At 51.0% G+C, this 26,861-nt stretch overlaps 11 protein-coding genes across 11 annotated transcripts, besides 1 other annotated feature; 6 read left to right on the forward strand and 5 right to left on the reverse strand.

Moving 5' to 3' along the window:
- Positions 1–1,103: 1,103 nt before the first annotated feature.
- NFIA_050710 (uncharacterized protein) lies at positions 1,104–3,930 on the reverse strand (the record flags this gene model as incomplete). Its single annotated transcript, XM_001257622.1, has 4 exons — positions 1,104–1,888; positions 1,961–2,739; positions 2,793–3,607; positions 3,826–3,930. 4 exons carry the CDS (start codon positions 3,928–3,930, stop codon positions 1,104–1,106), a joined length of 2,484 nt encoding a protein of 827 aa, XP_001257623.1.
- A 474-nt stretch (positions 3,931–4,404) lies between these two features.
- NFIA_050720 (MMtag domain-containing protein) lies at positions 4,405–5,062 on the forward strand (the record flags this gene model as incomplete). The annotated part of the gene is made up of 3 exons (XM_001257623.1): positions 4,405–4,442; positions 4,506–4,672; positions 4,827–5,062. 3 exons carry the CDS (start codon positions 4,405–4,407, stop codon positions 5,060–5,062), a joined length of 441 nt encoding a protein of 146 aa, XP_001257624.1.
- Positions 4,895–4,928: a microsatellite.
- Positions 5,063–5,279: 217 nt separating the features above from the next.
- Positions 5,280–8,133, reverse strand: cwh41 (mannosyl-oligosaccharide glucosidase; the record flags this gene model as incomplete). Its single annotated transcript, XM_001257624.1, has 7 exons — positions 5,280–5,528; positions 5,590–6,499; positions 6,579–6,957; positions 7,023–7,068; positions 7,115–7,272; positions 7,334–7,810; positions 7,884–8,133. 7 exons carry the CDS (start codon positions 8,131–8,133, stop codon positions 5,280–5,282), a joined length of 2,469 nt encoding a protein of 822 aa, XP_001257625.1.
- A 299-nt stretch (positions 8,134–8,432) lies between these two features.
- NFIA_050740 (NAD(P)/FAD-dependent oxidoreductase) lies at positions 8,433–9,747 on the reverse strand (the record flags this gene model as incomplete). Its single annotated transcript, XM_001257625.1, has 2 exons — positions 8,433–9,547; positions 9,708–9,747. 2 exons carry the CDS (start codon positions 9,745–9,747, stop codon positions 8,433–8,435), a joined length of 1,155 nt encoding a protein of 384 aa, XP_001257626.1.
- Positions 9,748–10,451: 704 nt separating this feature from the next.
- Positions 10,452–12,317, reverse strand: NFIA_050750 (RBR-type E3 ubiquitin transferase; the record flags this gene model as incomplete). The annotated part of the gene is made up of 1 exon (XM_001257626.1): positions 10,452–12,317. The coding sequence occupies one exon, from the start codon at positions 12,315–12,317 to the stop codon at positions 10,452–10,454; it is 1,866 nt and encodes a 621-aa protein (XP_001257627.1).
- A 1,314-nt stretch (positions 12,318–13,631) lies between these two features.
- Positions 13,632–14,342, forward strand: NFIA_050760 (phosphatase PAP2 family protein; the record flags this gene model as incomplete). Its single annotated transcript, XM_001257627.1, has 4 exons — positions 13,632–13,679; positions 13,765–13,954; positions 14,019–14,179; positions 14,253–14,342. The coding sequence occupies 4 exons, from the start codon at positions 13,632–13,634 to the stop codon at positions 14,340–14,342; spliced, it is 489 nt and encodes a 162-aa protein (XP_001257628.1).
- Positions 14,343–15,135: 793 nt separating this feature from the next.
- NFIA_050770 (FAR11/STRIP family protein) lies at positions 15,136–18,557 on the forward strand (the record flags this gene model as incomplete). Its single annotated transcript, XM_001257628.1, has 5 exons — positions 15,136–17,097; positions 17,148–17,260; positions 17,293–17,495; positions 17,546–17,675; positions 17,726–18,557. 5 exons carry the CDS (start codon positions 15,136–15,138, stop codon positions 18,555–18,557), a joined length of 3,240 nt encoding a protein of 1,079 aa, XP_001257629.1.
- Positions 18,558–18,880: 323 nt separating this feature from the next.
- Positions 18,881–19,954, forward strand: NFIA_050780 (66S preribosome component MAK16; the record flags this gene model as incomplete). The annotated part of the gene is made up of 2 exons (XM_001257629.1): positions 18,881–18,942; positions 19,042–19,954. 2 exons carry the CDS (start codon positions 18,881–18,883, stop codon positions 19,952–19,954), a joined length of 975 nt encoding a protein of 324 aa, XP_001257630.1.
- Positions 19,955–20,586: 632 nt separating this feature from the next.
- NFIA_050790 (uncharacterized protein) lies at positions 20,587–21,327 on the forward strand (the record flags this gene model as incomplete). Its single annotated transcript, XM_001257630.1, has 1 exon — positions 20,587–21,327. The coding sequence occupies one exon, from the start codon at positions 20,587–20,589 to the stop codon at positions 21,325–21,327; it is 741 nt and encodes a 246-aa protein (XP_001257631.1).
- Positions 21,328–22,904: 1,577 nt separating this feature from the next.
- On the forward strand, positions 22,905–24,615 carry NFIA_050800 (putative MFS sugar transporter; the record flags this gene model as incomplete). The annotated part of the gene is made up of 2 exons (XM_001257631.1): positions 22,905–23,460; positions 23,516–24,615. The coding sequence occupies 2 exons, from the start codon at positions 22,905–22,907 to the stop codon at positions 24,613–24,615; spliced, it is 1,656 nt and encodes a 551-aa protein (XP_001257632.1).
- A 341-nt stretch (positions 24,616–24,956) lies between these two features.
- Positions 24,957–26,275, reverse strand: NFIA_050810 (uncharacterized protein; the record flags this gene model as incomplete). The annotated part of the gene is made up of 4 exons (XM_001257632.1): positions 24,957–25,431; positions 25,490–25,607; positions 25,674–26,046; positions 26,120–26,275. The coding sequence occupies 4 exons, from the start codon at positions 26,273–26,275 to the stop codon at positions 24,957–24,959; spliced, it is 1,122 nt and encodes a 373-aa protein (XP_001257633.1).
- Between the last annotated feature and the right edge of the window lie 586 nt (positions 26,276–26,861).

The raw sequence follows: 26,861 nt of genomic DNA on the forward strand, positions 1-26,861 counted from the left end.
ACCTCTCTGCTGCAGGCACTAAGTTCACTGTACACTTTATCTGTAAGTTTTCCAGCCTTTACTCAGCACATGCTCAAGAGAGCTCTCTAATCAGCATTCAGCAATTCAGAAGATTGATTTGGGCAGCCTACACCGTACACCTAGGCCATCGCATCCATGTCTGATGTAAGTTTGTAACAGGATAGATCTGCATTGTGCCAACACTGGTGCTCAGCCACTGGATATTTCTGTAAGCAGAGATCCTGAGGAGGGTTGTATGGGTCTCTTATAGGATGAATGGAATGTGGTTAGAGCGGCGAAGCATCGGAAACATCCTGAGGTTGACGTGTATCCTGATCCCAATCCTGAAGGATGTTGCGCGTCTATTGTAGCTGTCATCGGCCCCATAGGATGCTTCCGCTATCAAGGTACTGCGGAGCTCCAGAGACGGAGGAAGGGGTGGATAAAAAGGATCAGTGAAACCAGTAGATTCCTAACTCAGAGTGGGCCATCACATACCACGACTCCTGTCAGATGTTTCGACAAGTCTTTTGAGGACATGTGAGCACGGACATGTGTTTCAACTTTCAACCATGACCCTTCAAACCATGTCATGACCTCAAGCGATTAACGGACTGTCCTCGGCTCCTCTGGCCCCAAGCGTTTGCAAGTCCTAGTATGTACTCCGTACAGGATTGTCTTCAACATCTCAACCATTATCATTATGCTGACGCTGGATGACTACGGCAAACAGATGCTCTTCAAATGAGACTCGACATTTGGGATGTGGGGTTGGCTTTGCTGGTTGAAGGACGTACAAAGGCTAGATATTTCAAACCCCTAGAGTTAAGTAGGTGCTGGAATATTTGCCATACATGGAAACCTAGCTGCATTGGGGGTTATATTCGTGTCATTCTTTACCAATGTCATCTGAACTATACCTAAGGAAATGATAATAGAAATTTATCAGAAGGTATGTGCCGTTGTTTTGTACATTCATGAATAGGTGGAGGGGTTTTGTATGTCAGATGGCCTCTTGTACAGAATGAATTGGCTTGTAAAAGGAATGGTGCAGAATGTCGTCCCTATGCAAATGTGCAGATTGAATGGGGCATCAGTAATCCTCAAACAATGAGCACCTCGTCTTGGTCCGTTGCGTCCTCTTCCTCGGATACAAACTTCGTCTTCCAGTCGTACCAGAACTCGTAGCTCATTACGGTATGATCATCGTACATCAACAGCAGCCGATATCGACGCGAGGGATTCCAGCCTCGCCAATGCTCCTCTGGCTGATAGGCCCGGGTCGCTCTAGCGTGACACTCAGGCAGTGTGCATGGGTATTGTTGTTCACGCTCTGTGGGAGATTGTCTCAGCCCGGGCCCAGAAGGAAATGTCGGAGCGTATATCTTTCTCGAATCACCCTTGATATTGGGGGATGGAGTGAAGGTTTTGCTCCTGTCATGATTCATATCTTTAAATTGGAAATGCAATTCTTTGCCGTCGCCCACGTCGCGAGGGATGTAGGGCACATCTGGAGGCATCTCGAATCCCTGAATGGGGCTGACGCTCATGCCTAACAGGGGCACTAATGGACGCTCGCCGAACTTTTCCTGACTCGCGAATGGGACTATCCAATCGACTCTAAATGACAGGCCGGTTTCTTCTGATTGCGTGAGAGCTATCACAGCCGCACGGCCTTTCTGGGATGCCGCAACAACTATGCCGTGCTCGGGAATGCATTTGACCATATTAAATCGATCGCACGCCCGTATGGAGACTATGGGTCTGGTAAAAGCCTGTCGGAGCGGCGACCCACATACAACACTGGGTTGTGGCGCAAGAGGGTGAGGAAGCAGACGAATTTCTGTCTGTGAAAAATGAAGGATCGGAAAATAAAACCGAAATAGAGCTGGAGTCCGTAGCAACGTTTGTCAGCATGCCGCTGTTAAGTGAACTGCAGAGGAAAACCAGAGCTACATACCATCGGAACCCGAGTATGCGGGTAGTCCAGTGTCGGAAATTGCATCACTGTCGGAGGAACGATCCTCAGCGTCGTCCATCTCCTCATCAGTATCATCACTCTCTTCTCCCTGGTTGTCCTCGTCGATATCTGAGTAATCTAGATTGTCGTCAAGATATTCTTCGGCACCCGGGATGTCGCCACCTAAGGCTTCTAGCAGTGCAAACTGAAGAAACTCCGCGGTTGTCAAAGGTCCTTGTCCACGATGACGTCGGAAATTGACGTTTGCGTTGTGGAACCTATTTGTGTTCCCATTGTCGCCAGATCCGACAGCATCCTGGTTCGAAGCTCTCTGGCTTGGGTCCGAATTCATATCCGACTCACTACCTTCGTCCTCAGCAGCCGAATCATCTGCAGCATGATAATCAAGGCTGTCGGCTGCCTCTGAGGGATGATTGGCTTCACCAGCAGGCTCCGAGTCTGAAGAGCTGCTGCGGTTCTGGGGATGACCTTTGGGCCTTGTCGAATAGGCCTGTTTATGAGTGTCACTACTGATGCGACAGTCCGCTCCAAAAATGTCAGGCAAAACTGATTGACCAGGCTCAGACCTGACTGCGGGAGGAAAGTAGTTGTACAGATGTGAAGCATCCGGTATACGATTGCTCAATCTCGTAATGTCGAGAACGACCTGACCGCGCTTCTTGCGACGCAAAGGCTGGCCGCCAAACGCCTCTTCTGTAGTCTTGACTGGCTGAAAGGTGCGCGGGTCAAGGGCGAGGACGGCCCAGCCTCTTTCAGTGCTGTTTAAATTAGCATAAGTTGTCATTCAATACTAAGGATATCTGTCCCTTACTCATTACGCAAAGTCTCGGGAAACGACCTGACAGTAGATTCGTTGAAGTGATAGACGTTGAATGGGCCCAGGCTTTCCCAGATTTTCCACACAAGAAGCTTGTTGTCGATGTCAGTACTGACCATCCATGTTCCATTGGGATCAAGATCACAGTTATAGAACCCGACAGACGGTATGTTTGAGAAGTGCCCAGTGTAGGTGAGCTTGATGTTTCTTGTCCGATGCTTGTCCGGCATGAGTCGTTGCAATTGCGCAAATTGCTCATTACCCCTAAGGTCCAACCAGGTTTGATCGTAGTCCGTAAAATCGGGGTCATTCTCCAGCTCATCGCTACCGTCTTTAGATGTAGGATTTACCAGCGCAAATGCGAAGACAGTGATGAGACCTGTGTTTGCGCTTACAGCGATAAGCCGCGCAAATTTATGTATAGCCAAGCCCCAGGCGCTCGCCTGCACGTACTCAACGAAGAATGGGTCCACCTGGGAACCGTCAAGCGGGCGTTTGTCGTTTTCCTTGTTTTCTGCGGCGCGCTTCAGCGCCGAGAAAATTGCCTCGACTCGGTAACCACAGACATTACCCGAGTCAGTGACAAGTAGCAACACTTCCTCGCGACCGAGATCATCCACGAGAAGGTTGTTAATGGCATGAGGGAAGCTTGGCGATATATAGCCACTGCTATGGGGTTCCTTCATAACAGGAGTAATGATCATTTCAGGCTGGCAGCCAAGCATCTGCAACGAGCCAGCAGGCTCCCAGACATAGATTTGATGGCTGTAGGCCACGAACAGTAAGTTACGTCGCTGAGAAAGTGCGGCCTATAGATATATCAGTATAGGATTCCTGCTTGTGCACAAATTGCATTCAACTGACCAGATTGTTCCGCCAAGTTGCGGTCTGGGGAGGTATAGAGTCCGACCTGCGACAGCGTCAGTGTCATTCGGAGACTCTGGAAACAGAGCAGAGCTTGGACATACACAGGAAACTAAGAAAAGTAGTCAGCCAGTATCAATCCAGGAGCAACTGCGCTACACACCCTGTGTGATCCCTTTTCGACATTCAGCGGTCGGAGATGTAGGCCGTCTCTTGGGCGAAACCTCGGCCCCGAAGGTTCTCCATCAGGACCGCTGCGAGACGCCATATTTGGCAAATTACAGTGATCTTCACTGACAGGAGAGTGTCAGGAAAAGAGTTTCGCAATTCTACCGAGCTCCTGAAAGACACGGAAACAAAGTGGACGACTCGAGACGGTGAGAAGCGGAGGAGAGATGATAGTATTATCAAGCCATTAATATGAGGGGTATATGTACCAGACTGAAAACAACATCACCGAACCGCCCGGTTATATCGCATTAATACATCAAATATATGGATTCGAGGCATGTCTTGATTGTAGAAAGCGATATCGTCCAAAGCCGCCTTATGGAATGGACTAGGTTGTTAGACGATACGGAGTATACCTCGTCCTCTTGTGGTAATCAATGAGGTCAGACAATATTCCTTGATGCCTCAGGCATAAGCGCACGTGCCCTGTGCCCCCTTCAGTGAGCTGATCACCAAGTCTCCATCTGTTGACGATCACCACCGAGCTTTCTGCGAACGGGATAAAGCCAAGATGGATCTTGTTGCAGGTGTTCGCAAAGAAGGCAGCCGGTAAGCACTCCCTGAGATTTCTCTATACCCATGTAGTTACTCATTGAATATTGACTGTAACAGCGGCGGCCGCGGCGAGTTTAAATGGTCTGATGTGAAGGACTCGGCACATCGTGAGAATTACCTCGGCCATTCTCTTATGGCCCCCGTCGGTCGCTGGCAACAAGGTCGTGATCTACAATGGTATGCCAAGGGCGAGACAACCGCGGAAGAGCAGGCTCGAAGGGAGCGTGAGGAGCTACAACGGGTCAAACAAGCGGAGGAGGAAGCCATGGCACGAGCCTTGGGCCTACCCCTGCCAGCCTCGAGTGGCAGTGCCAATGCAAACCTTACACCTCTAGGGGAAAGGGAGACGGAGACTGCGGTCCAGGATCCAGCTGATAGGAAGAGAGAACGGAGAAGCGAGCGGAGTCGGAGTCCAGGAAGGCACCGTATACGGGATCGCGAGAGCAACAGAGACAGTGACCACAGAGACAGAGAACACAGACACCACAGACACCACAGGCATCATGAAGAGCGCGAACGTCATCATCGAAGCCACCGTCACCGATCGAGATCCCGGTCTGGTGATCGTGAACGCCGGAGGAGGCGAACGAGTTCGCGGTCCACGAGCAGAGTAAGGGCCGGGGAAGACGGTCACCGCAGACACAGAGAAGACCATCGTCGAAGACATCCAAGGGATCATGGCTCCGATCATTATCGACGCCGGTGAGTTTTTTGACTGCATCATATTTATGACTTTTTGCACATGGAGTTGGGCGCTGGGAGGTAAATGTTAGTGTACAGGTGTTTCGATTTTCTCTAGTATATCAATATATTTAATGATCTTTGATAAGTCTACAACTCGTCATGGCCTATTTGCTTGTTCGCAGGCAGGTCAGGCATTGACATGATCTTCACTACCATGCTGGTCCACCCTGTGAAGTGTTGGGTGCGCTGCCCCTTTCCGGTTTCAGGGTTGTACTGTTCCCAGGCAAATCCCGTCTCCTTCCATTGTCTGAAGACGTTTTCGACCAAGTTTTTCCGCAAGCTCGAGTACATCTCACGGGCCTGTTCTTGATGAGGACCAGATGTTGTTGCAATGTCCTAGTTGGCACAGTCAGTCTATCTGTACGAACCCAAGATTTCAGATAGTGGTTCTACTCACGTAAAGATTCTCGACCACCAGATAGTTGATAGGCATCCAAATCGGGCTTCTCCAATAATTCTCGGCAGTACCGTAGAACTCGTCTTTCTTGCTCAAGCTACGGATACCGTAGTCGCTCCAAAGCTCTTCTGGATCCCTGATCAAATCCAGAACAGCCTTGAGTCGTGGACTATCAGGGCCCAGCATGCCTGTCAAGAACGGAAAGAGGGAGATATAGCCCTTGTGACAAACATGGACACTTTCCTCGAATTCGTCAATGGTGGCATCGCAGTACGTCTGTGCCTCCTCATCCCAATGAAGATCGTCAATGTTACGCTCAATCGCCGTTTCGTACCCTCTAAATTCTTCCACATCCTCGGTCTCGCCGACAAACTCCGCGATACGTCGCATGGCACGAGTCATCATTCCCATCCAGCTAATCAAATCGACATGCAGCTCGCCTGGATGGGGAGGCTGCGGGCGAGGATAATCATCAAGTCCCGAAGTGAGAATATGCTGGACGGACCTTCCTCGCCAGCGGTATGCTTCTTTCGTGGAAAAGGCTTCCCGGTCGTACGACTTGATGTCTCCCTTTTGGGTAGTCCTGTACCAAAAGTAATGCCGCTTGAGCAGCGGATAGATCGATCGGATGAATGCCTCGCCCAGTTCCGGTTTTTGCAGATAGGTCATACGCAGACTGTCCAGCGCGCCCTGGCCGCCGGAGTTTTGAGAATAGGCGCCCTTGCTAGCCTCCAGCTTATCCAGGAACGCCTCCAATACCATGAACAGAGTCGGTGGGTTGGCGTAGTGAGGATACTGTACCGTAAATTCTGGTGGCACCTTGCTACGGGCCTCGGCGCCAAGGATTTGCTCTCGAGCGATCCAGCCATCCTCATCCATCAGATTCAGCCAGCTCTTTACAATTTCGAGCCTTTCTCTGAGTTAGTAGGCCAATTTATAAACGGATATTTGGGAATAGGGAAATAGGCCAGGTAAATCGAGCAACATACGCGAGGTCAGTGTCCCAGTCAATCACAGGTATCAGGTGGAATCCCTCATCCCATAGAAACCCTCTGGGGAAAAAGGGGCGAGACGGGACACAAGTGAAAAGGTCCTTAGGCCCTTCAAGAACAGGTTGAGCTCGCGCCCTCGCCTCGGCCGTCTCCTCCCAGAAACCTTCGTTTTCTTCATCGTACTCTGGTGCTGCAGAGCGGTCAACAACATCATCTCCATGGAAAAAGCCAATACCGCCAATTAGATTCGACAGCATCGCCTTGGAGAACTCAGAGTACTCCGCAGTCTTGAAGGGAGACTGCGGTGGAAGGACTTTGTTGAAGCGTTCAGAGAATGATTGGGATGCGCTGGAGATCACTTCTGTGAGCTTGTCGGCTACATCTCTTTGATTAGTATGTCCATTCGATCTGCCAGCGCGGCCAAGAGAAAGAGAAGCTTACACGTCACGGGATCTGGAGAAGACCCCGAATTGAACAGGATATCGAACTGGGAAGTGTAAGCCATGTACAGACGAGAAAATGGTAAACAATACCTCAAAAGCACCCTTGAACACCTTCTGGATGAGGTGAATATTTCCGTCACCAGGAGCGTTCTTGATTGTAAAGACTTGCGCTGGTGGGGGAGGATTCTCCTGACCAAATCTCTGTATCATCTCATTGACTTCGGACTTCATCTGCGCGAAGAGAATGGCTGTACATACGTCAGCGCCAATTTCATATGAGAGAGCAATTCCTCGGGATGCTGAGCCTACGTTTCACCTGCCAGAGGTTTTCAGGCGCAATGGTAGAGCTGGAAACCAGAGTGCGATCCAGCGGCTTGTCCTCGTAGGACGGGTGCCCATGCTCAGGATGCTCATTGGTTTCAGGGCCAGCAGTCACATCGATGGAGAAGTCCCCAAGCTCGGTTGTATATCCCGTCAATTTCACGTCCCCTTCATACCCTAGAGGACCCGATACCGTCGCAACACCCAGGTTACCTAGTCCCTCCAAAGTAGCATAGAAGACGATCGATGTAGGCTGGTCGGGGGAACCGTCTTCGCGCGGGACACCTCTCACTCTGGCAGCCCAGCTGCCGCCATGTTGTCCACCAGGGACCTTAATAAAGTCGATTGTCAAGTCCAAGGAGTTTCCGGTGTCATGGATTGTCTGCCGGCCGCCTTTCCTGATATCGTACTCGTCCCAGCCATAGCCAGCCATGCCTTCATTCTGCTCGCAAGTATGCCTGAAGCCTTCGAATAGCGGTCAGTATTCAATGCAACGCAATCGCCCTCTAAATTGCACTTAGGGGTGCTGCAAACATACTGGCTTGCGCGGTGGCATAGTTGTCCACCTTAGCCCACATCAACCCGGCGGAGAGACTATTTGCGATGCGAGGGCGGACACCAAAATAGAGATTGGACTTGTAGGGACCCCATAATAACGAGTCGTTGTTGGCCTTCGCTGTCTGGGTGGTCAGGACAGATAAATCGTCTGCGGCGGAGGCTTGACCAGCGGAGACCACGACATTATAGAGAAAGGGCGCGAGAAGGAAATGTAAGTTCGGGAAATGCATATCTAGGAATGCATCGGAAGAAAAGTAGAAACCTCAAGATTCGGCATGAAATTATAAGATGGAGACCTTGCAATTGGAATGGTTCTCACTTCTCAACACTTCCTATGATCTGTCCTAAAGCGGAGAGCTTCTGGCTTCCGCTCCACGTGGCCCGAGCTCCTATACCCAAGTCAAGTCCTGTCTGTCTTCTACCCCGTATCTACTTGAGCAACTCAAGATTGAGCTGAGATGATGAGGCACAAATTACTTCCAGATATGGCTACACCAAAAGTGACATGATTCTAGTCTATATAGAGCTTTCAAAGAAAGTTCCTCGGATCTAGAGACCCGATCCTGGCGCTCTTTGCCTCGCCATCGAAGACAAATTCGCTGATAAGCTTTCCGGTCCCGGGAGCGTTTTGGATACCCCAGCAGGTGTGTCCAGCGGCGAGGTAGAGCCCTTTAGTGCCAGTGTGGCCGATCAAGGGTCCTCCCCGTACGGTGACGTTGGGCAAGTAGCAAGCTTGCCGTGCGCAAACCTGTCCGTCCCGAAGCTCATCGGATATGCTTCCCACTTGGTCGATGATGTCCTGGCACCGTCTCTGGTCCACTTCAACATCTGCTGCGGTCTTTGGAAGCGGGACAACTTGGTCACCCTCGCCACAAGCGTATACCGTCTCATCGGGGCGGGCGTAGATCTCAGGGGACACGACTGTGGGGCGTGAGGGCTTCGATGGATCGAAGTTGGCGGGTATTTCAATGTTCGTAAATAGAGTATGAGCGCTCACCGGCTTGGTTGGTCGGATGACAACACTGTGAGCGCGCATTGCCGATATGGGAGCTTCCGGCATGACCGTTCGTGTCCAGGGACCAGCGGCAATAATGACGTCCGTCGCCGAAATTGTGCGCGACTCTCCAGATTCCTTATCATTGTATGTAACTGACTCCACAGCATCCCCTGCGTAGCCAATGTTTGTCACTGATCCCAACTTGATCTCTGCGCCTTTCTCCTCGGCAAGCTTTGCGATTGATGTGGTGAAGAGGTAGGGGTGGACTTGGGCGGTCTCGCCAGGGTCGCTCATGCTCTCATAGCCTCTGATCAGTTGGGGATCTATCCAATCCAGATCATGCGGAAATTTGGCTTTCCGTAGTTTCGCAATAGCAGCTTCACTCCGCTTTTGAAGGGATAATGAGCTTCCCGTGTCCTTCTCGCCGGCATCCTTCTTTTCATTAAGAGGACGGCCTTTCACAACAATCTGTCCACAGCCAACCTCTCTATAACCCCATCTTACCTTGCCGTTGTGTTCCTTGGTCAGATCCGCGTGCAGCTTGTAGCTCAGAGGAACTATACTGCTTGGATATGCCCATAGCGCCAGCAGCCCCCCAGCTTTGCCTGATGCGCCTCCGGCAATTTCTGTCGCCTCGATCAGAGTCACTTTATGGCGCGAAGGATCGTATGATGGATGTCTTGTCAAATAATATGCGGAACAGCATCCAATAATACCACCGCCTTTGGGACCAACTTATCAGCTTTGCGCGCCTCAAAATGTGTGCGGGGTAGTTCGGATTGCAAGTAGACCAAATTTCATACATACCGACGATAACAATTTCACGACGCTCACTCGAAGTCGACATCTTACGTTGCAGGTACAATCTGGGTCGCAGAAACCTTATGGAAGCCACACTTACGGAAGTAGTTGTTGGTATGCGATATTAGACGCTCTCTAGATGGGAGGTGTGGGGAATATAAAAAGCGGCTATATATGGCACTCTTCATCCCTATGACGCAAGAGTTCAACAAGCACTTTACTATGTACACTCTAGGGCTATCTCCGGGACGCTTGTCAATTCCTGGGAAACCATACAACAGCTGACCCACAGACAGCCACTACCACAATTAGCCTGCCTAAGAGCCAGCCGGAAAATGGCTGTACTGGTATGGGATGGTTCTGGGTTTGTGTTATTTGTGACAGATATGGTGCGGCATTGTATCAGGATGATTGTTTTGTTGAACTGAGAAGGATGTTCAGCATCTCTTTCTCTTCTTTGGCTTTCTTTCTTCCAGAAAATTGGAGGTATCTTGCATTGTACATCAGGTAATTGACAGAATATGTTCGCACAGGTACAGCTTTTTTCAACAGACACACAAAACACGCAATGCTATGAACAAAATGTCGCTAATCATATATATATGCATCACATCATTATTTGACAAATGCATGCAAAAAGATGTTGTCTCTTTTAAAGGCAGTTGGGCATCATCGTGATAGTTTATGTAGTTCATGGTTAGATCATAGTCGTCAAGAATGCCTGATTGTTGTGTGGAGCATATCGGGCAGTCAGAAGTCGTCATCCAATTCGTCACTGTCCCATTCATCCTCACGATCATTCTGAACCAGATCCAAAAACCTCTGGAGGCCTGGCCGATGGATTCGTCCTGGTCGAGGCGGCTGAGCTGCAGCTTGCCCGTCATGTTGCCGAGGACGCGCTCGTACCTCAGCTATCGCTCGCGCCTGGGCCTGCCTCTCTGCGGCTGCTGCCCTGCCTGCTGCATCCAGAACATTCGCATCATTACCACGATTTCGGTGACCATGACCACCTGCAGCTTGGTTGACTTGCGGTGGCACAGGTGCAGGAGGCGGAGGTCGCCTTCGGTGTGCGATCTCATCTTCACGGAATTCCAGGACAGGAGCACCTTCGTCATCACTCGGTTCGTCAAAAACGACCAGATCATTAGGTATTCGGTGTAGAGCCTCCGGACCCTCGGGGTCAATGCCATCTCCTCCCTCCAAATCCCACAATCGATTATAACACTGGCTGTTGATGTCGTTGAAGTGCCGGTAAGGGTTGTCTTCAGAGAGCCAGCTCGAACAGAGATAGCAGAAGTGGGTACTGCACTTGAAACATATCATATGGTTGCAGCCCATGCGTTTCTGACAGGGAGCATCGCATGTTGGGCAAGGTGAGGTGTAAAGCCTTAGGTACTCCTCTGTCGCTTTCTCTTCGGCTGACAGCTCCGCTTCCCGCCGAGGGAAGCACCGCACCAATTCACCATGCCAACCTTTCTTACAGACGCTGCAGAAGGCATAGTTGCAATCTTCACAGATGGCAACACGATCCGCCATTGGCGGCAGTTGGGCCTCATCGCCATTCGGATCAAACGCAAAGCCTTCCTCCTCGTCAGACGAGTCAACGTCATCTGACATGGGATCGATGGGCTTCGGATGCTTCTTGGACCGAGCTGCACCCTGGCACCACTGTCGAGGGCAGTAAACTGTCGACTTGTCAGACTCGAGCTTCTTCTTTCTTTTCAGAAAGACATAGCGCTGGACTGTCTCTTGGTCTAATGGTATCTGAAGCAGCTCGCTCGGACTAAGAGTTCGATCGTGCTTCTTGCGCTTTTTCAACTGGTTCCCTGTCTCGGGTATATCATTTTTCTCCTTGCCGCAATCGGGTGCCAGACATTTGACGCTGTCAACATCTCCCTCTGTGATACAACTGTTGTAGAAGTCTTGCAGGCATGACACGCAGAAAACATGTGAACAAAACAGAAGGCGGTGGCAAACCGATCCCTTCTTGGGCTCGAGGCAAACCCCGCATTCGAAGGTCTCTTGTTCGAACTTTTCCCGCTCTGCCTTGTTGTTGAAATCCAGCAACGCGATTTTAATGTCACGGGGAAGTCGTACTTCATGGTCAGCCGTGTCGCTGACGCTAAAAGCTGTCTCTGCCAATTGCTGGAGGTGATCAATATACGTATACACAACAAGATCCCTCCCGCATTCTTCCCACAGACGGTTGCCATCCTCCGTGAGGCGCAAGATGATCGAGTGCGGGAGCCATGGTGGATTTGTCTCAAGCCTGAAAATGGGCGCCTTTTCAGAAGGGTAGCCTTCCGGGATATCAATCTCAAGACTGAGAGGCGGAAGGTGCGAGAGCGTATGAACGTCCCGTCCGTCGTCCTTGGTTGCAAATCCGAGTCCGACATCGCTGGCATCGAGGGAAGTAGGAGGAGTCAAAACCTCTGGGAATCCAGCGTCTAATTGTTGCTCGAAGCAGACAGGTAAGGGTGTTGAAGGTTTGACGGGTATATCCAAAGAGGCCCTGAAGGGAAAGGCTGAATCTATTTTGATTTCAGGGTAGATGGCAGCGATGGAGGACAGCTCGACTGAGCGTTCATCCTCCGACAAAAAGTCAGACCCCGTCATGGCGAACAAGACGGAGAGACGAAAAGAACGCAGATTTGCTGATGGAGATTATCGAGATAAGAGGTTATATCGGGTGGCGAGGCGGAGTTTGGACGGAGTTATTCCAAACTCAACCATAGTATAAAATCGGAACGCTCGTGCCGTCTATAACATTCTGCGAGACAATGATCGACTTGAAAATTAAAAGTAGTTTATATTGACGACCATGTAGAGATATACCCGGGTTCGGGGAGAGTAACGTGGTGTCGGAGACTCGATGAAACCTATCCGTGTCTATGCATTAGTAAAAGAGGCCCAAGGTAGCTTGAAAACGAGTGGTGGCGGTCGAGAAGACGACCATGGATGGATTCTACCTACTCCTCAGGTACAATCAGCTCGTTAGATGATCACAATTGCCTATGAAGGCAACAGACCCATCAAGCAAAGAGATCGATATGAAGTCAAAGCGAGTTCTTGAACTGTTTGCAGTTTTCTAGAGGGAGTTGTCGGAGAAGATAAGTGTGAGAACAAAATTTCGTGATGATAACGTGGGGGAAAGTGCGTCATGATTCGATTATAGAGATAAGAAACCGAGTAATGAGAGACGGAGACTGGTCTTGTACCTGAGACAGCAGAGGAGCTCCGAAGAAGCAAGAGGAGGAAAGGAGCAAAGAACAGAGACTGCGTGAGTCATGAAAAGGACTTGATAAAAATAAGCGATTGCAATGGGCAGCAAAACGGTTGTTGTTTTGTTGCTGCCCAGGCGCTGCTCTCACTTCCGTGCAGGTGTACCTCTCTATGGTCCTTATAATTTATCTACTTCGCTAAAAATATTGACGGACATGTTGAGTGATTTCCACTAATAAGAGGTACTTGTTTTACCTTCTTTTTTTTAGTTAGATTTCTGAATTTCGTGGCTTATCTTCGACTCATTATCTGATGTTATTTCCCCTCCCCCTCATTCCCGGTGCTGCTTTTGGTGATCCTCAGCGGGATCTCGTTCATGTGATAAGAGTGGTTAAAGCAGCGGCCATGCACGGCCACGGTTATCGCTCTTTATCAGACCCATCGAGTACAACCACTGTACTCCGATGAATGTCGACTAGCACCGAGAATGCTTGAAGCATAAATTGCGCTGTAAACCCCAGGTGACGGCGGGATCTTTGATACGTATCGCACTGCACACTCTCTTCATGATGTATACCAGTTGACCATCATCGGTCGAGATTCCTATCAGTTATCAACAACACTCCAGGGTGCAGTGCAGGTGCTTACACCAATTCGTCCAAATAGATAGTCACGCTGCCTATCTATCGTATACACCTACGAGACAATATGGAAGAAACACCACTGGCATCGCTGTCGTTAACCCACGTGCATTATGTGAGTCTGTTCCGAAAGGACTCAATCACCGACCGGCTATCTCGAGCAGAACTTTGATACTGACTTCCATACTTCATGTTCATAGAACCCTGAAGACCCGCTATCCTTCCTTTCTGCCTGGCTTGCCCTTGTACCCCAAGCACTATGTGTGGCCTACGTGACCCTTATCTGGGCTTCGAGAGAAGTGGAGGTAATTTTCATGTTTTCTGGGCAAATGGGTTGTGAGGCATTCAATTTTGTCCTCAAGCGAATCATCAAAGAGGAAAGGCCAAAGCGTATGTGATAGAAGCAGAGGATACACGCAGCGACTTACTTAGGCTAAAGACTGACCTTATCCAGAAATGCTCGGGAAAGGCTACGGGATGCCATCGTCCCACGCCCAATTCGTCACATATTTCGCTGTCTACCTGACTCTGTTCCTCCTCGTCCGGCATGTTCCAACCGTTCCAAAGTCTGATACGACATCCTATTTTCTCATGCGGGTGGCACTCGCTGCCGGAGTGTGTCTCGGGGCTGGCGCGGTGGCCACCAGCCGCATCTATTTGAACTATCATACTCCAAAACAGGTGCTAGCAGGATGCGCTGCTGGCGTTCTATGTGCGGTATCCTGGTATGTGGCTACGAGCTTTTTGCGGACGGAGGGTTATGTGGATTGGATATTAGATTTGGGAGTATCTCAATTCTTGAGACTTCGCGACTTAGTAGTAAGTCAGGATCTCGCAGAAGCCGGATGGCTGCAATGGGAAAGGCAGCGAAAGTTGAAGAGGCGAGGTCACAGTGATCAACCGTCGGCCAAATCTGATTGAATATCGGAGACTTCATGGACCTACTGTTATAGCAGGTTGATCGCCCGTGTATCGGTTTCTATATGATACCCTAGCTTCCAGCGTGCTTGCTGAAATAATATACAGTAGAATTGAATTTTATCTTAGCACTGAGTGAACTTTAAAGAACTTAGAATTGACGGAGATACGTCCCATGTCAAGAACAATCCTGCTTTTGCCCTGTCCGCACTGCCCTGCAGCTGCATGCTTGTAGATAGTTCTTCGCAAGCAGTGGAGTCATCGCAGTCAATTTAGCATCTCGAGCCATGTCCTGGTCCAAAAAGTCGTACCGTCTTCTCAAAGTGTATACGATCACGTGACAGCCAGCGGCGGGTGCGCGTGGACAGTCCACCGCCATAAGCGATCTCTCAACTGCTTCGTCGCTATGTGCAGAGGTGGAATTCCGCAGGATAAATCTTGAAGACTGATAACGATGCTTGGCCGCTTGAATTATCCCAGACATTTTCCTCAGTGGAAGACTTAGGCTTCTATCCGTATTTCTTTGCCTGCCCCTCATCTTTTGATTTCAGTTTGCTTGGAGACACCATGATAGTATGGCTTTACAGTAACATTTTCCGTCTTTGTCCTAAGCCATTTCCTCGAAACATTGAGACCACTTTTAGAGCTCAGTGATGGATGATTCTATTGCGTCTTCTGACTCCACAATGGAGGAACATCATATTGTCAAGGCCGACGAGGTTGATCAAACAGGAACCGACATCACAACTGTGTCAGATGATCAGTTGATGGAAGAGGTCGTGCAAGGCCTGCGACAGGAGCAAGCTTCAAAAGCGACGTCTGCTGGACCAAATGAATTGCAAGAGCAAAGATCCAAACCGTCGAGGCGTCCAGAACTGCGTCGGGACGTATCAGCTCCCCCGCCTCCTTTACAGCCTCCGCCTCCTGCCCCGGTGCAGCAACTGCCGGACAGACCGCCGGACTCGCTGAGTCTGGCTCAATTAAAGCAAATAGTTCAGGACATGCCCAAGGCCGATCAACCTGCGTATGCATTCGAGTACGCTGACTCTCAGCCTCTTGCGGAAGAAATCGAAGAATGGTTCCAGTACAGCGAGTTTGATCGGATCATGCTCCTTGACATGAAGTCTACATTTGAGCGAAAATGGGTTTCTTTCTGTGAGAAGCAGTCTGCGGTTTCCAATCGTCTGCCTTGGCTTGATGCTCCTCATGACTTACGCAAATCTTTCATGGAACAGATAATAAATGGGCTGCCGGATCGAGACATTTCAGCTCGTACCGAAGCGTTAGAGGTTGTTTGCTATGCATTGACTGGTATCTGGGGTAGTACTGCTGGAAAAGCAGTCCCTGACTACCCAGAAGATCTGCCCCCGCAGGCAGTCACAGATACGCCCAAATCAAAATCACTGCAAATCATATGGATGCAGAGAAATGCCGAGCTTGTCAATGAGTGTTCAGGACTTGGTCCATTGCTCAGTTGTCTGTGCAAAGCTCTTGAGAAGAATCGGAGCTCACCCAATCCCGAGTTGGACGGTCTGGACTCGAACTCGGATTCCGCAAATGTTGCTGCGTCAGAACATGAAGTGAACCTTGTGCTTACGGCTTTATACATAGTCGTAGAGATTGGCCGAAGACAAGAGAAACATGATCCTCAAAACGTTCCCCTACGTGATGCGCTCATGGGCCTGAAGCCTAACTTGTCAGTCTTTCTTGTTGAAGTCATCGCACGACTGCGGTGGGATGATTCAGCAAACATTCCACTCACGCGGATCATCCTCCTTTTTTGGAAGTGTCTTCTCCTCTTCTTTGGGGGAAGCGATAGCTTGAAGAACGCCAAGGAAGAGTTGGAGCCGCGAATGGAGGCACGAGAAAACTCTCCCAACCGGAGGACACCATTTTTGACTGCTTCCCCCCTGGATTATCACCTGTTCCGGCAAGAGATCACATCAAAGTACCCTGCTTACAACCCCCCGCTACCTGTCGTTCCTCTGGAGCTTGAAAATAACTCTATTCTCCCTCCTCTTCCTCAGCATCCTAGCCGCACCAGTTCATCTACCGGCCTCTTTTCCGGAGTAGGTCCCTCTGTGGCTGGTGGAAACGGCTCTATCCTCCATCAGTCTGTCCACATCGCTACACCGGCACCATCACCTCCACCGTCACCTATAGGACCGGGCGGCAAAGCGGGCAAGAAGCAGAATTACCAGACGAACCAGAACTTTCCTTTTATGTATCCTCCTTTGGATGACTCGAGCAATGATATCGGCGGAAGAGGCAGCACTGAACGGCAAGATGCCCTCGTGGGAAAGCGGTGGGAAGGAAGCGATGTACCGGCGTCAATCATTGAAGCCGGAAAGCTCTTCTCGACTCACGTTAAGATGACTAGAGCGATGCGCCAGCTGTGGGAAGAAAGGGAGCGTTTCATGAAATATGACCGCGGTTGGTATCTTGACGAGAAAAACTCAGCTGGCTCAGACGAGGACCCCTCTGGTGAACTTGTTGAGGACCTGGAAAACCTGGTTTTAGAGGAGAGAAGAAAGTCGAGTCACAGTTGGGCCCCACAGAGGGAGACCGATAATGATGACATACAGCGCCGACTAGATGCTGTTGAATCGTTCTACGTACGTGTTCCCCTCTCTTTAACATGGTTGACATACTCATGCGTTGATAGTCCCAAGTATTGGTGCATCTACAGTCGATCACAATCGTCTTCTTGAAGATCATTCTGACCAATGTCAGCGCTATGATCAATCAAGCGAATGGTCAGAATGGACATGCCATGAGGTACGTAGCAGACAGTCTGTTGACAAACACAGGAAGAACAAGAAAAATGCTGACTTGACGGTTAGTGATGGCTACGGAGCCGTCAACGGGTTCCCAGCTGCACCCAATAGCTTCTCGGACAGTTTTAATGCCGATGCTGCCATTGAGGAGCTTGACAACATTCGCCTGCGAGAAATTACAGGGAAGGCTATATCGGGATCTTTATTGCTCATGTTGAAGTGGTTCAAGAGATCTCGTAAGTTACAAGTTCGAGGCCTATGTGACATGGTTTCTAACAGGCTGTAGATATATTAAAGTTTGAGTATATGACGCAGCTTTTGCTCGATTCGAACTATCTACCTCTGATTCTGAAGATGTTCGCGCACCAAGACATCGACCAGGCGATAGCACAGAAGAACGACCGTGAAGAACTAGGGTAGGTGCTCGTCAAATACTGATCACGGTTAAGACACTAACTCTGAGCAGTTTCTTTCACTTTTGTCATGTTCATTCCGATCAACCGCCGAATTCAGCCGATAACTCAGACGAGGACTCGTCACCGAGTGAAGATGAAGCTGTGCCCCCGCCTATTCTTCGGCACCGCCGTGACACGGATCCTGGCACCTCCTCAGTACGACCGTCATCTCCCCAGGAGGCTCTCCCTGAACTGGTAGAAGGCCCTCATCGTCCTGAAGTTGACGAACTGGGATTCCCGACTGCTCCTCCGCCGAAAGAGCCCATAACGGTGTTCTCGTTTCGGAACTTCTTCTCTGCCATCAATTACCTCCACATCATGCAGAAGATCACCCGAGACAAGGCACACAGATGTCTGCTCCTCGTTCAGTACAAGTCCAGCACCATCTTACGAAAGGGGCTCAGGATTCCTGATCCCCACCTGCGATTCTACACCCTGAAATTGTTCAAATCTCAGGTACCGTACTGTGGCCGCAAGTGGCGCCAGAGCAACATGCGTGTCATCACTGCAATTTATCTATACTGCCGCCCGGAGCTACGGGATGACTGGCTGGCTGGGTCGGATATTGACGCAGAAGTGGAGGAGGCATTGCCCCTGGAACAAGCCCTCAGAGGGCTGACACACTGGTGGCACCTACGTCGATACAAGGACGTGATGGGCGGCGAAGAAGGTGCGTCCATGATGGAAGAAGAGCGGGACTTCTTTGTACGCGAGTTGGAAGCTATGGGTTGGGGGTTTGCAGGTGAGGAAATGATGAATGAGGAGGCGGAAATGGCTGCCAACGGGGCCATGATGAATGGGACGGAATGGGATGGTGGCCCCTTGCAGATGGAAGGATGGTGATGTAAATGTCTTTTAGCGTTGGGAAACATATTGCCGCTGCATTTTGTTGGAATGGCCGTCATGATGCGTGGGATATTCCCCTCGGTAGTATAGAGTAGTAGAGTATCGGCTGGCTGTGATAAAACAGAGGAACAAATAGATCAGTTGATAACGATAAGCCGGCAATCGATAAGCGCCGACCACGTGACCTATTGCTACCGCAACTTTTTTTTTCTTGCGGAGAAAATCAGCTTTCGATCCATCAGGTCAACAGAAAACCATTCTGCCTCTGAACAGGCTACGCAGGTCAAATCCGGTGCACATAGCAGCCGGAATCATATATCATGTCTTCCGACGAGATTGTCTGGCAGGTTATCAACCAGCAGTTCTGCTCCTACAAGCTCAAGTGAGTGAAACCCAGCGAACGCTCGTCGAATTCGCCGCCCGCGAAAAACAAGATCTCAGCCGATGAAATTTACGCACGTACTAATACCGCACGATTCAGGACAACTAAAGGCCAGAACTTCTGCCGCAATGAATACAATGTCAGCGGTCTCTGCAATCGGCAGTCCTGCCCGCTGGCCAACTCCCGGTACGCTACCGTGCGGTCGGATCCAGAGACCGGCGTCATGTACCTGTACATGAAGACGATCGAACGAGCCCACATGCCCAGCAAGCTCTGGGAGCGGATCAGATTATCGTCCAACTACGCCAAGGCGCTCGAGCAGCTCGACGAGCGGCTGATCTACTGGCCCAAGTTTCTTGTTCATAAGTGCAAGCAGCGTCTCACGCGGCTGACGCAGGTGGCTATTCGGATGCGGAAGATCGCCAAGGAGGAAGAGCGGCTGGGTGAGAAGATTGTGCCGAAGCTGGCGCCGAAGATCCGGCGGAGGGAGGAGACGAGAGAGCGCAAGGCGGAGTCTGCGGCCAAGGTTGAGCGGGCGATTGAGCGTGAGCTGATTGAGCGGTTGCGGAGCGGCGCGTACGGTGACCGGCCGCTTAATGTTGAGGAGGGGATCTGGAAAAAGGTCCTGCGCGGTCTGGAGCGCACTGGTGAGGGTGAGCGGGATGAGGATCTCGACGACGGTGAAGAGATTGAGGATGAAGAAGAAGAGGGCGTTGGTGAGGTGGAGTATGTCAGTGATCTTGAGGACGACGAGGATCTCGAGGATATCGAGGACTGGTTGGGTGGAGACTCGGCTGACGACTCGAGTGATTACGATGATGACGAGGAGGATGAGGACAGTGACGAGGAGAGCGGCTCAGAGGAGGCATCCAGCGATGAGGAGGCCAAGAAGCCCAAGCCTGGGGCCAAGAGAAAGCGTGCTGCACCACAAGCGAAGCCCCGGAAGAAGGGTCCTCGGGTCGAGATCGAATACGAAACCGAAGGAGCGGGCAAGGAGAGCATCCTGGCTTAGATGGGTTCATGTTTGTGAAGGAAGTGAAGGATATAGAAGAAAAAGTAATTTGTTTGAGCTACATTCACGGCGTTTCGGTTTTTTCTTACAACTACTCATGCGATCGGGGCTTGTCATACCCAGTCATTGCATCTACTTGTTTAACGACTGATTTTGAAGCTTCAAGAGAATATTTTGTTCGACAACATGTACAGAGCCTAGGAGATTATCGAAATATGCATCACGTCTTGTCAGAATATCTGCCAGTGTTCAGCATACCTATTAGTGTTAAGTGTTTCTCCACGGGCAGGGGCTCACGTGCGGCGGTAACTGGATCCGCCGTTGAAACACGCCAGCGTAGAGACAGTGGTCTACTCCGTACGGAGTATCTCATCACAAGAAACCACAGTTGCTCTACATTTGGTTTCCATAGAGTTCGAGGCTTCAATGTGCCGTCGATGATTTAAGTTCAGGCAATCCCATTATCCTGGACCTGCACCTTGACTTCAGTCGCCCGTACCGTCGAGCTTAATTAATACTTCCATCCTCTCCCTCCGAATCGCTTCCGACCCCGCCACCGTGCAATTTGGACCTTCCTTCGCGGCTCGTCTAGCTTCTGCGCATATTCGTCCGGCGAATCAAACCACAGAATAATGACCTCCTATTTCTCTTCGATTACCTCGTCGTCAGCGATCTCCAACATCAGCACGCGACTCAACTCCCTCCGCCGTGCCATCACTTCCGGAGACGAGGCCGACGACCCAGAAAACGAAGACTGCTCTCACATCTCCAATGTTCTGCGTGCCTACTACACAGAGAAAGGCCGGCCCTTTCCATCATGGCTACCACCGGACCCTAAAGCTCCAGCACCCGCACCTTCCCGAACCATCGCAACCACTCAGATCCAGCCAGGCGCCTACGGACACGGTTCAGCGGTCACAACCTCAGCCCCGGGACGCGGTGGCGGGCTGAGCGATCTATGGGGAGACTCTGGAGCTTCTCAACAACCACCAGCATCACAAACGGCCAGTCTGCGACGAGGACGTCTGGCACCTGGGAGCGCAGGCGCCCCGCTGTCGACGGTGCACAGCGCCCCCTCTGGCTCAGTGGTTACACCTCCCTCGGGATCACCCACACCGCCGACTGCGCATCCGTCCGGGGCACGACCTCTCCCCAGTCAGCGTGCGGGATCATATCAGACAATTGCATCCGGCCAGGCCTCTCTTGAGCGGGCTGCGTCTGCGCAGGAGAGACTCCGAGCGCGCTTGCATGGAGGGCAGTCGCCTAGCCCGGCCCAGACTCCTCCGGGCGGCAGTCGGCCGGGGTCACCGTATTACGGGGGAGGTGCAGATCCGAGTGTGCGAAAGCCGGTTGGGATGCCGGGACGGCGGTAAGAGGGAGGGGAATTGGGGGTGCTACCCTCAACGGCCACTGAATGAAGTTCTTATGTCTTGATATTATTACTAATTTTGAGTCCACACCCGAGACGGACATCGCTGGATGGTGTCTGTCTAAGCTCTGGATCGTGAAGAAGTCTGTACACAGCGTTAGGCCATTTTGCTTGTTTCTGTAATTATCTTTTCACATCATCAAATAATACTTCTATTTCGAGTCTATTTACTACTATTTCCTGTCTTATTGTGAAAGCTTTGAAGGGTCATAGACTGCTCAGTATTCCGTACCTGTACTGTCAGGAGTGCCTGGTAGGCACGTGACCTTAGCGAGTCCCCCACGGGTTGAATTGTTCCTTGGTTGTTCCTCTCATGGTCTGACCTTCTGGGACACCACACTAAGCCTTTCGGCACGGAATCTTGAACCCACCACAGCGAATGAAACTCTCGGGTGCGTTTCGAGGGCAAGTGCAGCCTTTCTTGGCTGATGCGTCTCGGGTTGTGTCCGTCTTGGTGGCGTTCAGCGAGCAATCAGCATCCCAGTAGGGCCGGTACTTGACCGGATGATTGATGCAGCAATTGGACACTTTCGGGATCGACGAGCATTAAATGCCTCATTCGCATTAGCTAACTGGCAACTCTCGGAGTTTAGACCACGGACAGCTGATGCAACTGGATAGAATTCCACCGAAGTGTCGCCGACATTTCGTGATGGCTTCGTGGTGCAGTGCACGAGTGGGAGGTCAAGATTTGGCTCTGACTGGCTATTGTGTGCCAGGGGTTGCACTACATGAATCGAATTTTCTAGTCGCGTACTGAGTCGTCCACAGTCCACTTCTTTTTCTCCAGATCTCCACACCAACCGACTCTTTGCCTCCACGGGGATTCGTCTCGTTCCCCAACCTTCGCTGCTTCAAGCCTCCGCATTCTTTGCACTATTGTCAAAGTATGTAGATGGCACTCATTGAGTTCATCGAGTTGAGTTTATCCCTGCTAGGTGAAAATGACCGATAGGAGGGGGAAGACTGACCCAAATTGCCTCGAGGATGAGCACCACACCACCACGTCAATTGGTCATTGGCCGTGATCGTGATCATCATTCCTTAAGCTTCGGCCATTCCCCCCACTGTGCCAGAAATGCTGGCTTGCTGCTGTAAGCCTGTAGAGTTCGGAGTAACCTGTTCCATCGGTTACGCTGCCTTTTTTTTTCTCTGGTTTTCTGTCTGTCCCCACTTCCCCGTTAAAGTCTTGTCCCGCTTGTTTCCTGCCCTAAACCCGTGATGACCGTCCCTCCGCGGCCCAGGACTGTACCCCGGGATGCCGTGCCCGTATAAATAACCCCCGGGTTTCTTCTTCCCCTTTCCCTTGTTTTAATCATTCTTCTCTCCGACGTCCTTTCTACAGGCGGTTGTCCTCTTCCTATCTAGAAGACTGTGTCTTTGTAGGGAACGGCAGGTCCTCCCCTCTTCTCTTTCCACTTTAGGTAAAGCCTTCCATAGGTGAAGGTCTTCTGTACACTACCTACCTCTGGCTACCTCTCAATACACTACCTCCTTTATAATCATTCTCCTTCGCCCGTCATGGCTGTCAAAGATGTCGAGGTTCCTCTCGACGACCACAAGGAGGTCGCCGAAGAGATGGATGATATCCGAAATGACCCCAAATCCGAGGCTTTCAACGAAGCTGCCATGGATGCTGAGCTCCAGCAGCTGGAAGTACAGCTCGGCAGCATAAAACAGTCTCGGTTTGAGCTCACTTTCGCCAACCCCGCTTACTTCACTTACGTCCTGGTTGCCTTTGCATCTATGGGTGGTCTACTCTCTGGTCTGGATCAGTCGTTGATCAGCGGTGCGAACCTCACCATGCCCAAGGCTTTGCATCTGTCCGCCTCGCAAGCTAGTTTGGTCAACGCCGGTATGCCCCTCGGTGCCGTCGGCGGTGCCCTGATCCTTGGTCCTTGCAACGAGTACCTTGGTCGGCGCATGGCCATCATTGTCTCCTGCATCCTTTACACTATCGGAGCTGGACTCGAAGCCGGCGCCATCAACTTTGGCATGATGTTCGGCGGCCGATTCGTTCTTGGCATGGGTGTCGGTCTTGAGGGTGGTACTGTCCCTGTCTACGTCGCCGAGTCTGGTATGCTTCCTCTCGCTTCAATCTTTGGCGAGCACGGTTACTGACTGATATCTAGTCCCCGGTAAGATCCGTGGTAACCTGGTATCTTTGTATCAGTTGAACATTGCTTTGGGTGAAGTCCTCGGCTATGCGGTTGCCGCGATGTTCTTTGGTGTCGCCGGCGACTGGCGCTACATTCTCGGCTCTTCCCTGGTCTTCTCGACCATCCTTCTGGTTGGCATGCTGTTCATGCCTGAGAGTCCCCGTTACCTGATGCACAAGGGAAGACCGGTCGAGGCGTATGGTGTGTGGAAGCGCATTCGTGGCTTTGACGCTTACGAGTCAAAGGAGGAATTCCTGGGCATGCGCCAAGCTGTCGCCGCGGAGAACGAGGAACAAGCCAGCACGAAGAAGTGGGCTTGGCTGGACTTCTTCACCAACAGCCGGGCTCGTCGCGCCATGATCTACGCCAACATCATGGTATTCCTCGGTCAATTCACAGGTGTGAACGCAGTTATGTACTACATGGGTGTTCTGATGACGAAGATCGGCTTCGACGACCGTACCAGTGTCTATATGTCGCTCGTTGGAGGTGGAGCCCTGTTGATCGGTACTATTCCCGCAGTGCTGTACATGGAGCGGTTCGGCCGACGCTACTGGGCCAACGTTATGCTTCCTGGTTTCTTCATCGGTCTTGTGCTCGTGGGAGCTGGCTACACCGTCGACTACAAGACCTATCCCGCCACGGCTGAAGGTCTCTATTTGACCGGTATCATCCTTTACATGGGCTTCTTCGGCTCCTATGCCTGCTTGACCTGGGTCATTCCCGCCGAGGTCTTCCCCACTTATCTCCGTAGTTACGGCATGACCACTGCGGACGCCAACCTCTTCCTGTGCTCCTTCATCGTCACCTACAACTTCACCGCGATGATGAACTCGATGACTCGTATCGGTCTCACGCTCGGTTTCTACGGAGGTATCGCCGTCCTGGGTTGGTTCTACCAGATCCTCTTCATGCCCGAGACCAAGAACAAGTCCCTCGAGGAGATTGACGAGCTTTTCTCCAAGCCTACCTCGGTTATTGTCAAGCAGAACATCAAGAGCACCGTCGAGATCATGCGCGACCTGTCTCACTTGCGCTTCAGAAAGGTCTTCAGCCCTAGTCCTAGGCTGTAGATGACCGTGGTCTATGTGCGTATACAGTGTTATATTGTTATGCCTGCATTATGCATGTTATGAGGTTTAGATGATGATGATCATGGATATGTATCCAAATTGTATATCTATACATTAGCTTACGTCAAGCTATTAGGAATCAAATAAACATTCTGAACATCACTACCTGGTTAGCCCTCTCCTTGGTGAATCTCTTATTGTTCGGAGGTATGAAATGAATGTGAGTTGGGATCGTGAGATAAAGACAGATGCGGAATCACTAGAGTCAGATTTTGAGATAGAGTTATCCATTCAAGTACCTCTGGTATACATCGTCAATTCTACTATACAAGATATAATGTCTATACTCCCTTCCCACCATCATCCGCAACAACAGTCACCTCAACGTGCTTCCGAATCCCAGCCGACCCCTCCTGACTACTCCCACCCGTCTCCACCCCATCAAGACTATTCCGACTACCGAGTATACGATCAACACTCGCCCCATCATCGCCCCGGTTCCTGGTCGACAGCATCCCACGCAACCGCGAATCAGTCTTCCGATGCGAGGTCTTCTGCGCTGTGACTGACGTCGTCCCCGCCCGCGTCCCCGTAAACGCTGCAGCACCAAGCTCATACGAGCGAGACCGGTGTCCGCTACTCGTCATATAGTGGAACCCCGAGAGAATAAGCGAGCGGAGACAAGGCAGCGACGCGGTGATCATCACCAGGTTTGCTTCGATGTAGCCCCAGCGGAGGAGGTTGATCGTGCCGCCTAGGGCGTCGTTGTGGATCTCGGGGAGTTGGATGGTTTTGGCGAGGGCGGCGGCCATGGCACTTATCATCAACATTAGCACAGGGCCGGGCGGAAGGGAAGATGGAAGGGAGGGCTTACACAAGGCCACCGCTCATGAGGGCCACCAAACTGATTTTGATCCCGAGTTTGAGGTTGAGATGCCAGAAGATATAGGTCGGGACGACGGCTAGGTACAGATCGACGAAGATGTTGAATACTGAGGCAATCGCATCGTCAGTTCACTTCGCTGATGTTATGAATCGGCTATGGGACGTAGACGTACCACTCTGAAAATATCCAAAGTCGACCTGGATGGAGTCCGCCGCGCAGGTCCCCTCAGCCGCGTAATCCCAAAGCATGGACACAGGCGTGCAAGAGGCAAACATCAAGATGATGGACACGGAATTGAAAACCACCTCCATGACAGCCAGAGCCGTCAGGATGATGCGCTGCCATTTCTGCCCGCCCAGGATGGCTAGGAGGTATAGCACGAAGGCGGCGCGGCCGACGGCTGTGCAGAGGATCAGAAAGGCCAGTCCTATGATGTAGAATTTTCGACCCGTCGTCGCGCCAGGTTCGGGGACGGATTCGTCCGGTAGACCGTATCCGTATTTGACTGCGGTGGTGTTCAGGGACCCGGCGATGATACCTAGGATCTACGGATAGTGTTGGTACAGTCAGAATGGAAACTAGTCTTCTGTGTAATGTAGAGGACCGGAGGCAACATACCAGCGCAAAGATCATCACGACATCGTCTGTCCTGAATTGACGGATCTTCGTTTTGGCCAGGACGCGCAGAGAGACCACGATCACCGAGATGCCTGTCAGAACCCATATAAGGACTACCAGGCTCGTTCCATGCGGGTTTGAGGTATTCATTGTCATCTTTAATTGAGACTTGGATATGACACTGGCTACCCAACGTCACCTATCCAACACAGAAGAACTCTGCATTGTCACACATATAGAACAGAAAATAATACCGTCAAAGAAGAGAAAAGGAAAACGAACCAAAAGATGACCTCGTAGGTAATAATAAACTAGACAGACATCGCAGACCCCTGCCCAGCCCCACTGGAAAGGAAGAATTGAACAAACCACCCTATCGAGATGGATAGCCAGCTCATAAATACGAACTTATCTCACTCCACGAGCATTTCGTCTTATTGTTGCTGGCGAGGGCCCACTCAGACTCCTTCTGAATCCAGCAACCTAGTCGCCGGAGCAGCCCTAGAGCCCCGTGCGCATATTGGCTTCAGTACTCTCTGGTCTTAAAACAACCAACGAGGCAACGATAAAATTCAGACGGATGCTCTTGTCAGCTCCGAGCAATTCAATTCTAGCCTAGTGCACCCGGCATAGCCTGCTGTCACTATCAGTGTCATGCCAGATCCATACCATATAAGTACTAGTAGGCTGTAGGCTGTAAGCAACCTGTAAATACCACCGACTGCAGCTCGAATCCGGTGAT

This window comes from Aspergillus fischeri, genomic scaffold (genome assembly GCF_000149645.3).
Source record: "Aspergillus fischeri NRRL 181 1099437636266 genomic scaffold, whole genome shotgun sequence".
Classification (NCBI taxonomy): domain Eukaryota; kingdom Fungi; phylum Ascomycota; class Eurotiomycetes; order Eurotiales; family Aspergillaceae; genus Aspergillus; species Aspergillus fischeri.